The following is a 14,526-nucleotide window of genomic DNA, read 5'->3' as shown; positions in this document are numbered from 1 at the left end:
AGCTCTTACACAATTTTCCTGGATTTCTTAAAATAAAAAAAAAAATAGCAAAGATAATTATCCCTGAAAGTTGCTACTTCAGTATTGGTTAATTTAACAATTCATATACACAGCTAGGGCATCAGTACAGCCAATATTTATAGAGCAATTTTGCAGTATAATTTGATCTTTTAACATGTTTAGCAACACTGTGCATGCTGAGATACAGTCCATTTACTCAATACAGTAAGACTGATGCCTGCCATTTCTGTTTTTCTTGAGGTACAGTAATTTAAAGTGTGTCCATATAGTAACAGAACTGTTTGACCACAGCTGCAGAAGAGCCTTGAGGAACAACATAGAAGTGTCAAGTAACTTTGCATGCAAGAAAGATATGCACTGAAAGCTGAACGTGGGAACAATTTATCACCTGAGCAGAGCACTCTGGTCAGATGATTTAGCCCTGCTGCCATGTAGGACATGAAAGCCCAGATGCACTGCTGGGCTACTGCTTGCTGCTTTACTGCTCCTGCTCCCTGTGAGAGCACGCTTGCAGCACTGCATAATGCCACTGACACATACCTTTAATTTATCAGTAAAGCTGATTAATCAATACAAATGGAAACCAATTTATTTTTAGGATAAACAACAAAATGTCCATGTTTGTAAGCATTTCTCTGCAGTGTCTTTACAAGAAACATTTTCACCACAGATGAAGACAAGAGCTCCCACTGACATCTTCTGCACTCCAGGTCCCTGGTGCTGGGGTAGCCATGCATCTAATATGAGCCTCTCCCATATAACAAACCCAGCACTCCCTCAGCTACCTGAAGTAACCGATCTACATTTCTCAGCCAAGATCCTACCACACACAGGCAGCTTGGGAACAAGAGGAGCAGACAGGGACTATACCAAGTTGGTTTACTGTACATACTGACATGTTCCTTTTTCGTTCTATGGAACAGCATTTAAAATGCTGTTTGATGGCTATTGCATCAACATCATCCCTCTATTTTGACACATAAAAGCACTGATTGTATGTATCCTACTTTATGAAAGAACACCCAAACACAAGTCGTTGTCAATGCCACTTCTAAAGCAGGTAGTTACCATATTACCAGATGCTCGAGCTCCAAACATCCACAACAGCTTTGTAACACTATGACAATCTGTGGGCAAGAGAAAGACAACAGGCTTCTCCCCACTAAATACAGCAGTGGTAGTACCACTGGCATGAGGATGCAGACAATGTATTGCACCTGCCTGAGATGTGTAAGGTGCAGCAGAGACTGGTGCTCCCAGATGCTTGGTCTGTACAAGGCTATGAACTATATTCCTTTCCTTACGGTTGACATGACTGGGAGCAAGGTCTGAAAGTGTTTCAATGTTTCAAGACTGTGAATCCAGTTTCTTACTGCTTGGTCAAATGTAACTATTTGGGCTGTAATTTAACTTCATGAAGTTAAAGAGGAAGCAGTTTAACTGATGTGAATCATATAGTGACTTGAATCTGGAAGGAGGATTTCATGACCTGAGCAAAGACTTGGGGAAAGGAAGTACTGTGACTGTTGTTAATTTGGAAAGCAACCAGCGCAGAAGAGTGAGATGGGATATGGGGCTGTTGGGAAGTGAGGATGTGAAAGGAGGGGAAGAGAATTAATGGTTCCACTGGCTCAAGTGGCAGTGTCAGCACAGGCTCCAACCCTGGTACTGTATGAGGACATCATACAGTATGATGCTGCACAGTGGGATTTCCTGCCTCTGTCCATGCACTTAATCAATCTGGTCTCAGAATGAATCGAGACTGGGAGAAGCTGAAATCTCCAGGGCACTTGCTGATACAGACTCAGTAGTTAGGAAGCCTAATGATTATTCAGTTTCATTCTTAACTATCAGTTTTCCTTTTCTTTGCCTTTGCCAAGGCATGTGATTAAAATGAAGAAAACAACTTTTCACTTGACTCTTGAATATGTACTCTCCTTGTTTTGGGGTTTGGCTTGAAAATCTGGGGTTTGATCTACAGAAATGCTGAACACATTAGCTAAAAGTTTTGAATGTTAGACTGAGTATCTGAGTTGACACATTCATTCTGCCTAGATATGTAAATGAGGAAAAAGACCTAAAGACAAAGTTCACTCAGAAAAAGTGTAATGTTTACATTAAGCTGCTCAGATCTACTAGTGTTAGGTGCTCAGAGAAGCACAACTTACATAATTGCCCACAACAGTGTCATGCAAATCCCTTATCTTTACCTTATACAGCAAAAACAGTTTGAGATGGGATCAAGTCTCTTCTAAAGGCACAGAATTGTGATGGATACTAGAGAAAGCCTAATGTAAATAGAAACTACACCACAGATTTATGAAGAATTTTTGGAATTTTTCATCTGTAACAAAATGCTAATTCCTGCTTTTACAATGCCAGGAAAAATTTATTTTCTTTACTAGAGAGTCTAGTAAGAAAAATATTCCTTATGGGATTCTTCCAAAATAGAGATTACTATCTAGTAAATAGTATTTTAATGCCATTACTACAAAAAATCAGAATTTAACCTGAAATTTCACTTAAAAAGTTGGTTTCAATTCCAAAAGAGTATCAACATAGCAATATGCAAAAAAGTGAAAATAAAATAAACAAGATATTAACAAAAAGAAAACAGATTATTTTTTATTTCTCAATATAAGAAAATGTAATTTTCTTATTAACAACCTCATCTCTTAATAAGCAAGACAAAGCCTTCACTAATAATAAAACCAGTAGGGCTGGGCTAATTACACAGGGGAAAAAAACTCTCAAGTTCAAGAGTTAATATCTCACGTTTTAAAATGTATTTTAGAAAACAAACCCAACATAAAAAGGCAAATAGTCTGTGAGTTTCAGAAAGGTAGAAAACAATACTAATTAAAAAAATGTATTTGTCATAGTGGTGAAATCAAGTGTACTTTATCTACTTCTAAAAAAGCTGTCATTTTAGTTGGGTAATAGGCCTTTAAAACACAACCCATGATAAATTATAGACTCAAAATGGATTTTGCCTTGATTTTATCTTGCAAAGCACATCACAATACGATGAGTATTCAGTTTTGTTTCCTGTGATGGAGCAAGATTCTTCCCACTTCCACTGGTTTCGTAGACATGTACATAGGAACAGAGGTATTCTATGTCTCCACACCATACCCAGGAGTGAATTATAGACATTCCAGGTATTCAGCCTGATGTCTCCATAAAGGGTTAAACTCTTGCCTTCCAAGAAACATGAAGATGTCACAAGCCCACAAGCAGATACTGCTCTGCTAGATGTTACTCTAGGTAACTTTATCAACTACAAATAGAGATAACCACCTGCAGTAACTCTTTTAGCATTATTTGAACAGTTTGGCTCTTACAAATGTCAGCCATTTTAACTGATCTTTAGTTCAGGTATCAGGAATATGCACAGCTTTAAAAGTTACATAACGAGAATTAAATATGTAAATACAAACTTATCACAGGAGATGTTTTTCTAAAGCACTGTCAGTTTTGTTTGCATAGCCATTATGTTGAGTGCATATGGAATAACTTGCAAAACAGGCCAAAAAGCACAGCCTGTGCTGTGGGTCTGTGTTTACTTGCTCACTGTGTTCCTTATGCAGAAATCCAAATTCACAAGCTATGCTCATGCTGAAAATACACGACTCCACCTAACCATGTGTGTTCATAAAAGAACGGTAGCAGTTTCTGTGCAAACAGATCTTACAATTACTTAAAGTCCAATTTCAAGAAATAAACAAGAAAGGTAATAGGTATCATTAACAGTTATCTGGAATTTGACCATGCCACCAAGAAGACAGTGAATACAGAGGGAACAATAGTGATAGCATTAGGAATTGCAGTATGAGACGAGTACAAATTGAGCTTGTACTCTTTGGTTGGTTTTTGATGAGTGGTCTCCTAAATCACTGGCAGTATTTGTAACGTCACAAATGCAGTTTGCCTTCCCTATTCTTCTCCAAGTCCAACAATAATTAGCAATTCGGTAGGTTGGCAGAATCTAAACATTAGCCAATATTTGAGAGTGGAGTCATTTCTATTGGCTTGACCAAGTTTATTCCCTTCCGGTGTTTAGCAAGTAGAGGGAAAAAAATGGAAGAAAATATAGATTTCATTAAAATTAATTAGAAAATTAAGCAACCTGTAGGAGCAGACACAGCGTTAATTTCCCGGTTTCTCTTGGACTTCTAAGACTCCGAGCTCTCCCCAGCCTTAGCGCATGGGAGAAAATACTTTCAGAGGAACCAGAGCCCGACGCTCCCTGCACAGCCAGAATGGAAGGGACATCACATGTTTATGACCGGGAAATGCCTTTCAGTGCTGCGCTGACCCGGGCCTGGCTGCCCACCTATTTTGGGTGCTGAGTTTGCCTCAGTGGCCTAAAAAGTGACAAAAATCACGGAGGCCTGGCACTGCTCGCTTGTCTGTTTTCACCCAGCAGTTCAGCCTGCCGGCTCGCCTGCTCTGCTGGAGGCGCCCGAGCACACGCAGCTCCATTTTGAGCTGCTGCTGCTGCTGCTCGAGGCGGCGGGAGCGGTTAAACCTCCGCCGCGGGGAAGGGCCGCTGCCGCCCGCACACGGACGGGGGCGAGGGGGCCGGGGCCGGGGCCGGGAGTGTGCTGGAGGCAACCGGGGTCCCCTGGGATCCACCGCTACGGCCCCGGCCCCGGCCCGGGGCACGCCCCGGCCGCCCCCCAGCCCCGCCCGTCGCGGCCGTGACGGCAGCGCCGCGCGCGGGGCCGCGGGAGTTGGCGCGAAGGCGGGAGCATGGAGGCGGGAGCGTCCTGCTAGGCACAGGGACCGCGCCGCCGCCATGGTGAGGGGCTCCCCGCCGGGCTGGGGCTGTGCGGGGCGGGGACGGCGCGCAGGGTCCCGCGGGGCCGGGGGGCGGCTGCGGGGCCGTCGAGGCCCGGCGCGGCTGAGCGAGCCCCGCGGGCGGCCCCGGGCGCGGAGCCCCGCGCGGTGCCCGAGCGGCTGCGGCGGAGAGGCCGCCCCGCCGCGCTCCCGCCCGCAGGGGCCGAGGCCTCCCGCGCGTGCCAGGAGCGTGAACCCGTGGCCGAGGAAATGCCCTTGCGCAGAGGGAGATGCGGCTGAGCCTCTCCAGCTTCCCTTCCCCCCCGAAAGCGGGTGGGGAGTAGGGCGCGGACCGTGGGCTCGTCCGGGGAAGGAATGCGGATAGGCAAACCTTCTGTAAACGCGGTGTGCCGGAGTGTTAACTCTTCCTTTAATTCCAGCGGGAATTAATTCCACACGAGGCGTTTCTGATGCCGAGCTGGAGGGTGCACAGTATTTGCAGGAAAACAGTTCGAGTGGGGAAAAAAAGAGCTTGAAACTCTGGAAGTAGACACTTGTTTATAGATAACGATGCAACCCTCAGTAGGATGTAAAGAGATTTTAAATGTAAATATATACGTGTTCCTGTGCTTTCCAAAGTGCTGCTCACCTTACCTTTACAGCCACCCTAAGATGGTATCCCCTTTTCATTTCTGGCTCAGATAAGTTTGCTTGTATTCAGATGGAGTTTCTGTCCCCACTTTTTACTGGCTTAACTACAGACGTCATTTTACAAGTTAAGTGCAACTCTTTGGACTCTCCAAAGAGTTTAAGCTTGTTTATAGCTTATACCTGGTGCTCCGCAATGATGGGTGATACAACCTGAGTCTTCTGCTGTACTGGCAGAGGTTTGCCAGCACTAAGACTCCTGGCACTATTAAACTGTGATATTTTCATGGTTCGTTTTGGGCTGGCTGATTACTTCAAGTTTATGTACAAGGACATATCTCTTCTGTGTCCCTGCTATCACCTTTTTAGAAAACTGATCTTATTGGAAGGCTTGCTTCCTCCTTTCCCACCTTCCTAGGACAAAGGGATTCTCCTTGTGTAGTCTTCTGAATGTCACCATCTCGCAGTGTCTGGCCCTGTCCTAGAAGGGCGGGAGACAACCATCATTTTGGGGAATGTAAAAGTTGCCTAAGCCCATTCCCTTTTCAGTGCTTAAGTGGCTGCTCAACCATCACTACTGCAGCTGTGGAAATAGAGGCAAAAGTACAGTGATGTTAGTAATGGTGCAGCCTGTTCTGCTTGTGCAACAACAGCATGAGCATATTGCAAGTCCATGTCATACCCTTGCAAACTTTTTTCATGCAGTGTGAAGTGTAAGTAGCCCCTGTTAGCTTGGTTCTGCAGCATACTCTCAGCTATGCTGAACTGATGTGTGCACAGTTACACAACAAGCTGACTTAGAAGAGATTTATTTTTCACCCAGATTAGTGGCCTGACCCGCTTCCCAAGCAGTGAGCTACACTGGTACACCTGAGGGAATGAATGCCCAGGAGTAGAGAGTTCTTGAGTTTTGTCTTGCTGAGAGGGACACTCACGGCTGGAGCTGGAGCATCAGCTGTTAAACACTGAGAACTGTGATACTGCTACAAAAGCACTGCTGCAGTTACCACTATCAGTAACTGTTCATTAAGTATAGTTATCCAAGCAGGTATTACTTCAGGTTTCACTGAAGTGATACTATAAATCTGATTTTAGTTAGTGCAATTGCTCTGGAAGTGCCAAGTGTCAGAGCTGATACCCAGGCAAAACTTGCACTGGAATAGGCAGATTGGAAAGAAATAATGTTGTTTTGATGTGAGGCCCTCATTGAGACACTCACAGTACCTGAAGTAAGGTGCATTACTTTCTGCTGCAGTCATTGAGCTAGGTTGGTGAAGTTCAGTTTTCTGTCTCGTATTTTGAGGTGCAGACTGGATTATATGATGTTACTTTGGAAAATATTCTGCCGTAGTGAACACTAGTCTTGTAAAAACACTCTTTGAGTTAGCAGTCTTCGTACTACCTAACAAATAGGTTTCAGTTTCTGTTTCTCTACCTAATAAAACAGACAGATGCAAATCTTTCAAGAGAAAACTTGCAGCCTGGCATGATTAATTACTGTGGTCTTCTGTTACTGTGTAAGATGGAGGATTTGAAGCAGTAGTCAGAACAGGCAAGGACTAGATGGCACAGCCGTGCAACTTTAAGATAACTGAGCAGGAACTAGCTTTTAAGGCCTTTCACATGCTATGCATCAGTCACCCCACTTGAGTGAGCGTGATCAGACATTCTTAGTTACAACTCCTACCTAGGTGGAGCTGCTCAAAGTTAATTCCTTGCTGGTGCTGCTGTGGAAGCAGCCCTGGGGAGCCACAGCAAAATAGCCTTGCCTATTTTAATTTTAGCCTTATGGGCAAGGGAGCTGCCATGCTGGTCAGTATCTGCAGGATACACAAGGCACATTGCTGTGGTTTTTGGGGTGATGTCCTGGAAGGAATCTTGATAGTTCCAGCCTTTCCTCACTGGAACGAGCGTAGATAAAAGCTAAACATACAGATTTTCCTGGTGTGTATATATATATATATATACATCTATATATATATATATGAGACCTGGTGGTCTCATATATGTATGGATGGCATAATATACCAATAGGAAGGTCAGTCAGAATATGTTAAATAGATAAGCCCAGGATGGAGGAAAGTGGTCCTGTCTGGGATCTAAGCTTGTATGATAGATACTTACGTGGCTTGATTTCTGCAATTAGTTATGCAATGAATTAATAATTTATTTGGCATATCTTTATAAATGGCCTGAAAAATCTGTGTCATGATTCTTGCATAAAAGCTTCATTGAAAGGTACCTTTATTGTTGCCCTGAGGCATACTTTTCTCCCAAGCAATTCTGTATTCACTGTGTTATGTCAGCAAGGTTACCTTGTCCTCTGAAGAGCAGGATAGCTGAAGATTGGTGAATTTATAGTGGAAGATTAAAGAAGGTTGTGCACAGATGTCAATCTTCCTTTGTAGCTTAGGGCTGTGTATTTTAAGTTTGCATTTCATAAACCTTGTATAAATCTTAAAAAATTCTAATATTATTGCCTATGCTTAAAACACCAGAAGGTTCTGCAAAGCTTTTGCCACAATTATGTGCATTTTAAAACTGATTCCAGAACCGTAATCCAAAACTAAAGGTTTAGTTAGAGGAAAAATAGTGAAATTAATAAATCTTCTTAAAAGCCTGTGGAGAAGCCTACTGAAAAGCTTTAGAAATAAGTTAAAGCAGGCATGTGGTTTTAAAGTGGGCTAACCAATGTAACACATGTTCCCTGCTACCACTTTTAAGGTGTATAAGCTTGAAGACTGTAATTTTGGGATGTATTCATGTTCCCTCACATAACAATTGCCAGGTAGCACAGAGGTTGGCAGAGGATGGTAGATTTGCGGAGCACCTCACTTACTAGCTAGCAGTTTTTGGTGAAAACAGTAGAATGAATGGAGCCTTACTGTTGATCTAAAATTAAATCCTCAAATATTTTAAGCTTTAAAGTAACAACTATTAAAAAATGTAAACTTTAAAGTCACTTTATTTTGCAGTGTTGTATTAAGTATTTAAATTATTTTGCTACATAAAAGATCTAATGAGACTTGTTCTTCTTTTGCCAAGTTACCTTAAGCCTAAAAAGAAGTCAGTAATAATGAGTATAATTGAGTGATCAGGTCCACAAATCTACTTGGAAACTTTTTGAATAGATGCTCTCTTCAAATCTGTTAGCTATAGGTATCAGCAGTCAAAATTTCAGAGCTTCTGTAGTACTGCATTTATATTGTAGGAATATATGTAAAATAATGGAGTGTTGAAAATCTGTGCTTCAAGGCATGAATTCCATGGATGGAAAAATGTGAAGTCACACTGAGGAAGAATGATTTTCAATCTACCATTTGCTGAATCTGTATTAGTACCTGCAGTTAAAACACAAAGAGCCTAAATTTTTACAGGAAACAACATTTCCAATTCTATAAAATTGTTTTAAGTGTACTAAATTAATTTATACATGTCCCATTTTTTGTTTATGCTTTCAAATCAGATGTTCCATTGATTTTAAGCCCTAAATCCAAACTGACAGAGAGTGACGGTTAGAAAAAGAGCCTCAAAGACCCCTTATTATCAATCAGACTTGATGCCAATTTCCTAAGAATGTACTACTTTACTTGTGGTTCCCTGTAATAATAAAGAAGTGCCAGCTGAAGTCCATGATAGGGAATAGCTTTCAGCTGGGTACAGTGGAGTCCTGAGCCCTATCCTTTACCTGCTATATATGATTTAGGCCAGGTACTTTCTTTCTCTGAAATGGCTGCTAACCCTGGCAGTAGTGATAACAACCAGGTACTTGTTTTCTCAATTTCTTTTAATAAAACTGGATTGCTAGATTTTAAAAACAGAAGTCAGATGCGATTTTGTGTATACAATAGTGATTTTCTAAAATTTAAGCTTCAGGTGCTGATTTTACATGCTTAGAAAGCTTGTTGTGGCTGTATTGTGGTCAGGTACTAAAATAAGGTAACAAAATTGATCTTGGTGTTACTTTATTTAAATTTTGTAAGTTTCTTGCTGGCTAGTTTTTTAATGAGGTGTAAGTTACTGTCTTAAAAATTTATGAGAAGGTGGAAAATGCAGTATGTGTTACTACTTCACTCTTTCAAGCTCCTGGTCCTTTTCTGTCTTTCTACATTGGGCACTACTTCATAAGTGTGTTGATCATATAAACTATAGAAATATTTCAGTCCAGGTTTGTGACAATCAGAAAAAAAGAATTCTAATGATACATCTGTCTTAAGTCATTGTATTTCATTGCTGGTGGAAGTTTGTCTTGCATTTTGTATTGGTGAAGATGCCCAACTAAGGAAGAAAAAAATTTTTTTCATGATTCGAAGACTAGAGTCAGGTGGTGAGGGTGTCTGAGCAACTACTTTTAACTATCTGGGCTTTGTTTTCTGAACTGTAAACAAAATTTCAAAATCAATAAATGTAATGGAGCTGCTGAAAAGGTCACGTAAGTGTAGTGTGAAGAGCTGTCTGTATTTAAAAATTTATAAATCTGCCTTCCCTTTTACTAGGATATCCGGAAATTCTTTGGTGTTGTACCACCTGGAAAGCGACAAGAATGTGAGTCTGTGAAAAAGAGTGAAAGAATTAAAAATGGTGAAGGACCCTCAAGTGGGAAGAAAAGGGAGAAGGAGGCTAAGGTTAGTTTTGCTTTTCATTTTTATGAAGTGCTTGGTTTCTCTGATGCAAGATTGATTGTGTATCTAGCGTTTTTTAAAGTCATAGTTCTTCTCACATACTAAAATAACAGACTGTATGTCAGTTGTTTTTACAGGTATGGGAGGAAACTACCACTTAAAATTAACTCATAGCAGTAAAACTTTGTAGGTGGTGAAGAAAATTGCTAGTTAAAAAAATTTGGTTTGTAAGACAAAGGTAGGTATAGAAGTTCTTAGGGTTAAGAGCTAGTGTAAGAACAGTCTGATATATTTGAAGTTATTCTGACTATAGCCGCAGTTCTCTAAGTAGGTTTGGTTATGTAATTTTTAGTTTAATAAACCCAAGGTTTATGCACAGTAGATGCAGACATAGCAAAGACCTCATGCTTACAAATGAGGTAAAAGTCTGTGGTGTAGTGCCTGCTGACCAGTTTTTTTACCCAGGTGTTTTAACACCTGTAAAGGAAATGTTAACACTGTGTTTGTTGGGATCACTTCTCTAAACCTGCTGCAAAGACCAAATTCTTTAAAATGACTGGTTAAAACTAGATTGGGTTCTGGTTTCAGACTACTTTCCATGTTAATCACCTGAGCTGTATAAAAAAGAAAGCAATGGCTAAAGCTAGTTTTAAAATCACTTAAAGAATGGATGGATTTCTAATAGGATGGAATGTTTAATGTGAAACATATCAGTTTGGAAGAAAGAGCTGGCTTAAAAAAGTATTCTGACTGTATAATTTCAGTGTGAAAATTCTTCCTTATTTTCTCTCTGCTGCATCTTTCCCCCTCCCACACAGGGGTTAGGACTATTTGTAAACGTAATATTGGAAAAGAAATAATTTCTGTTAGAATTTGTTTGAAACTCATAAATTTGGATGTATGACTGTCTGAAAGCTGAGAGGATCTGTGTAATGGTTGAACTAATGGACTGTTACACTTAGGTGAATAATTCACCCAGTGAAGACGATTCCAAACAAAAGCGGACAAAAAAGAAGAGAAGAATAATCTATGATTCAGGTAGTGTTCAAAGTTGTTTCTGAATATTCCTTTGTATTTTTTGCATCAGCATGCAAGGTTGATTAGGTAAATTGTATATCTGAAAGTTTTTTGAGGTTTTTTTTTAGTCAATGCAAGTAAAACTTTTTTCATGGCAAATATTGATGGATACAGGTGTTTGATAATAGTAAGAGTGCCAGGTATGTAATATACAATGCAAGGTAACTTTTAACAAAACAGCTGTTAAAAAAAACCCAAAACACAACCCACACGCAAAAAAAAACCCACAAAAAAGAAATTCAGATGATTAATTTTATCAAAACTTGGGAACTTTTTTTATTGCTATGAGATTGTATATACATTGTGGAATGCTTTCGGTTTTTGGTTTTATTAAGGAAAAATAACATCCTACAGTGGGTACAGGAGGCTGATTATATACTATAACTTTACATTTCTTTGCACTGCATGAACATAATCTAGGAGATTGTTTTAAAAGCAAACTTGGGTTTAATTTATTTGTCTTTTCCTATTAAAAAAAGTCTAGTAAATGTTTGTTCCATAGTTAGAAATACAGTATGAAGCACAGAGAATATAATTTGAAGATATCACATTCTGAAAATATTCTTTGGAGTATTACAATAAGGGAAACCCATTTTATAGCACTTACATCTTAAAACATAACCCAAACAACAAAAATCCCCGAACAAGAAAACCCAAGCCCTTGCATGTCAAGATGTTAGATTAAACTAGAAATGTCAAGCTTTAAAATTAAATTTTCTGATCTGCTATGTAATTTAAATCCTCTTTGATGGTATTCTGTATCTTGTTGTGAAGCTGTAGAAAAGATTGCAGGTGTTCCTACAATTTTTGACTCCTACCAAAGACTTCAGCTTGAAACTTTAGAAGCGGTCTCTTTAATAGAAGACTGCTTTTCTGGTCGAAGAAAAATGATCACAGAAACATGTCCTAATAATGCAATTGTATATAGAAAAGTGTTTCCAAATCTTTAGATAAAATGTTTTATAGACAGTTCCTGTTCAGCAGTAAGGAATAGTAGGAATACAAAATTAATATATTGCTCAGCTGATACCTTTGAAATACTGATATTGTTTGGAGATTCTAACCCTTTAGTAGTAGGAGAGAAAAAGAGAAATAGTACTCTAAGCTCTTCAAGATGGAAAACTCTGTGGGTGGTTTTGTTTTCATTTTTGTTTGGTTGGCTGGGTTTTTTTTGTTGATGGGGTTGGGGGATTTTTTGTTTGGTTTTTGTTTGTTTGTTTGTTTTTGCTTGTTTTTGTTTGTTTTTTGCTTGTTGTGTTTTGTGCAGGGTGACAGTATTCAAGTCAACTGACTGTATCCAGTCTTTTTTTTAGATATAATTACAGTATATTTGTGTTTATCATGGGAAGAGGTAGGCTCTATACATTAGCCCTCTCTGACACTTGTTAGTTGTCTCTACTTCTTCAGTTCATCCTGCTGATTCATTTGGATGCTGGGATACATAATCCACAGTAGTGTAAATTTGTCATCTCGACAGCTTTTGGGATGTGGAGAATGGTTGGTGATGAGTGGCAAGTCACCAGTGTTCTCCTGAAAAAGCAGAGTACCACCTCAGTGATTTTTTTTTTTTTTTGTCTGTTGTTAGTTTGTGGAATTGGTTTCATGGAACACAGCAGCATAATATTATATTTTTTGTGGGTTTGGCATTGGGTTTTTTTCTGGGTGTTTTTTTTAAAAATGTTTGCTTGTTTGGTTTTGTTGGGTGTGTTTGGCTTTTTCTGAAGTAAGCTGCTGTGGTATCTTTGATGGTCGCATTCTTTTTCAGAAAGGTTGTTATACAGGTATAGCAGTTACTGAAATAAATAACAAAGTATTGTTATGTAAACAAAAAACACTGTCAATGCTGGGTTCTGACCAGATTTTCATTTAGTCATTTATGTGATGCATGAAAAGCAGAGCTATGCTCTGACCTTCCTACCATGGTAGGAATATGGAGTCTTTTTCTCACTCAGCTGAATATATGTGAACACATGTTAACTGTTAGGCTTTAAGTAACAGATCACATATGTGTATGTGGAGGAAATCTACATTTATGTTGTGGTCAAAATACAGATTCAGAAGAGGAGGTGTCGTCAGTGAAAAAATCCAAGAAGTCACCTGAGAAAAAAGCAGCTACTTCAAAACTTGGTAAAGTTCTAAAGCAGGATCCTGTTGTTTATATTTCAGAGACAGGTAATGGAAGAAATATATCATTATATGTTCACCTATAGTGGGGGGGGATTATGTTACAGTGGGATGGACTGTTTGACTGATATACTCAGATGTGACCATAAAACCTAATATTGAGGAAGACAAATTATGTTCTCCTTGAACAAGCTAACCAAAAACACTTCAGAAGTTCAGCCTCAAGTACTGTAAAGTCACGGGAGCAGGCTGAAAACTGAGCTGATGTTGAGTAGTGGCTTAGGTTGATTTAAATAGGCATATAATTTAATGAGGTAATGCTTCCTTGCTTAAAGAGAATTCTATAGATTATGGAGAAGAAGTTAAGTACCTTTAATATAGTTTAGCTGCTCAGTAGCATACTTAGAAATAACTGTTGGCTGCAGGTTTGAAAACATGCATGTTTTCAAATGTTATTTTACTTGGTATATAACGTTCCATGTGTAATCTCTGTGTGATATGTTGGTGACTACAGAAGTTCTTGGTTTTGTCTGTAACTTCTCAACACAAACATTTAGTTTGTCACTTGCTGCAGTGGTTGCCGGTACTTCTGCACCCAGTCCGAGTTGGGCTGAACCTGCAACTTCTGTCTTCTGCCTTCTGTATTTGTCTCTGGAGCAGAGTTCTTTACTAGCCACAGTGCTTCCTGAAGAAACTGTGATTGAATTAACAGACTTGAATCCAAATCTGTTTTGATAAAACATGGTTTTTAAGTAATAGAATTTCAGTAGTTCTTCTGTGATCTTCTTTGAGTTTTATTATACTTACTTTGGAAGAGTGGACACTGTCCGTAGGTATGGTAGTATTTTTTTGCTAAGTTTACTGCTGAACATAAACATTGCCTCCCTATAATCATACCATGTATTTTTAAAACAAAAAGGGATTGTTTGCTGCAGTATTGCATTAGAAGTGTGGCTCAACTGGGTTTTTTTCTATACTTTTCTTCCTCCTTGGGGTCTTTTCAGAATTCTTGTCTTTAAGATACATTGTGCTTATTTTGCTTGTCCTAGGTAGTTAACCTGGCTGTACCATGTCAGGTATTCAAATGAGCTCAATTTTCCAAAATAACATGAACATTTTATTTGTTGTACTTATCCTTTTACTCAAAGCTTTGCTTCCTTTGGCAGTTTTGCCCACAATTCTTTCCTAATTAAAAGGATCTTTAAAAGCATTTATCCCAGCATAGGTAAATGATCAAATTCCTGGGGAATAA

The 14,526-nt window shown here is 39.5% G+C and overlaps 1 protein-coding gene across 1 annotated transcript in view; it reads left to right on the top strand.

Moving 5' to 3' along the window:
• Positions 1 to 4,734: 4,734 nt before the first annotated feature.
• RFC1 (replication factor C subunit 1) overlaps positions 4,735 to 14,526 on the top strand; it is a 34,284-nt gene continuing 24,492 nt past the window's right edge. Inside the window, exons 1-3 of the mRNA XM_032110082.1 lie at positions 4,735 to 4,825; positions 9,948 to 10,076; positions 11,036 to 11,111. Coding sequence (XP_031965973.1) covers positions 4,823 to 4,825; positions 9,948 to 10,076; positions 11,036 to 11,111 — 208 coding nt within the window. The 5' untranslated portion in view covers positions 4,735 to 4,822. The remainder of the gene's footprint in view (positions 4,826 to 9,947; positions 10,077 to 11,035; positions 11,112 to 14,526) is intronic.

The sequence above is a fragment of the Corvus moneduloides genome, chromosome 5 (genome assembly GCF_009650955.1).
Source record: "Corvus moneduloides isolate bCorMon1 chromosome 5, bCorMon1.pri, whole genome shotgun sequence".
Taxonomy (NCBI): domain Eukaryota; kingdom Metazoa; phylum Chordata; class Aves; order Passeriformes; family Corvidae; genus Corvus; species Corvus moneduloides.
Note: the sequence above shows the minus strand (reverse complement) of the source record. Positions and strands in the feature narration are given on the sequence as shown.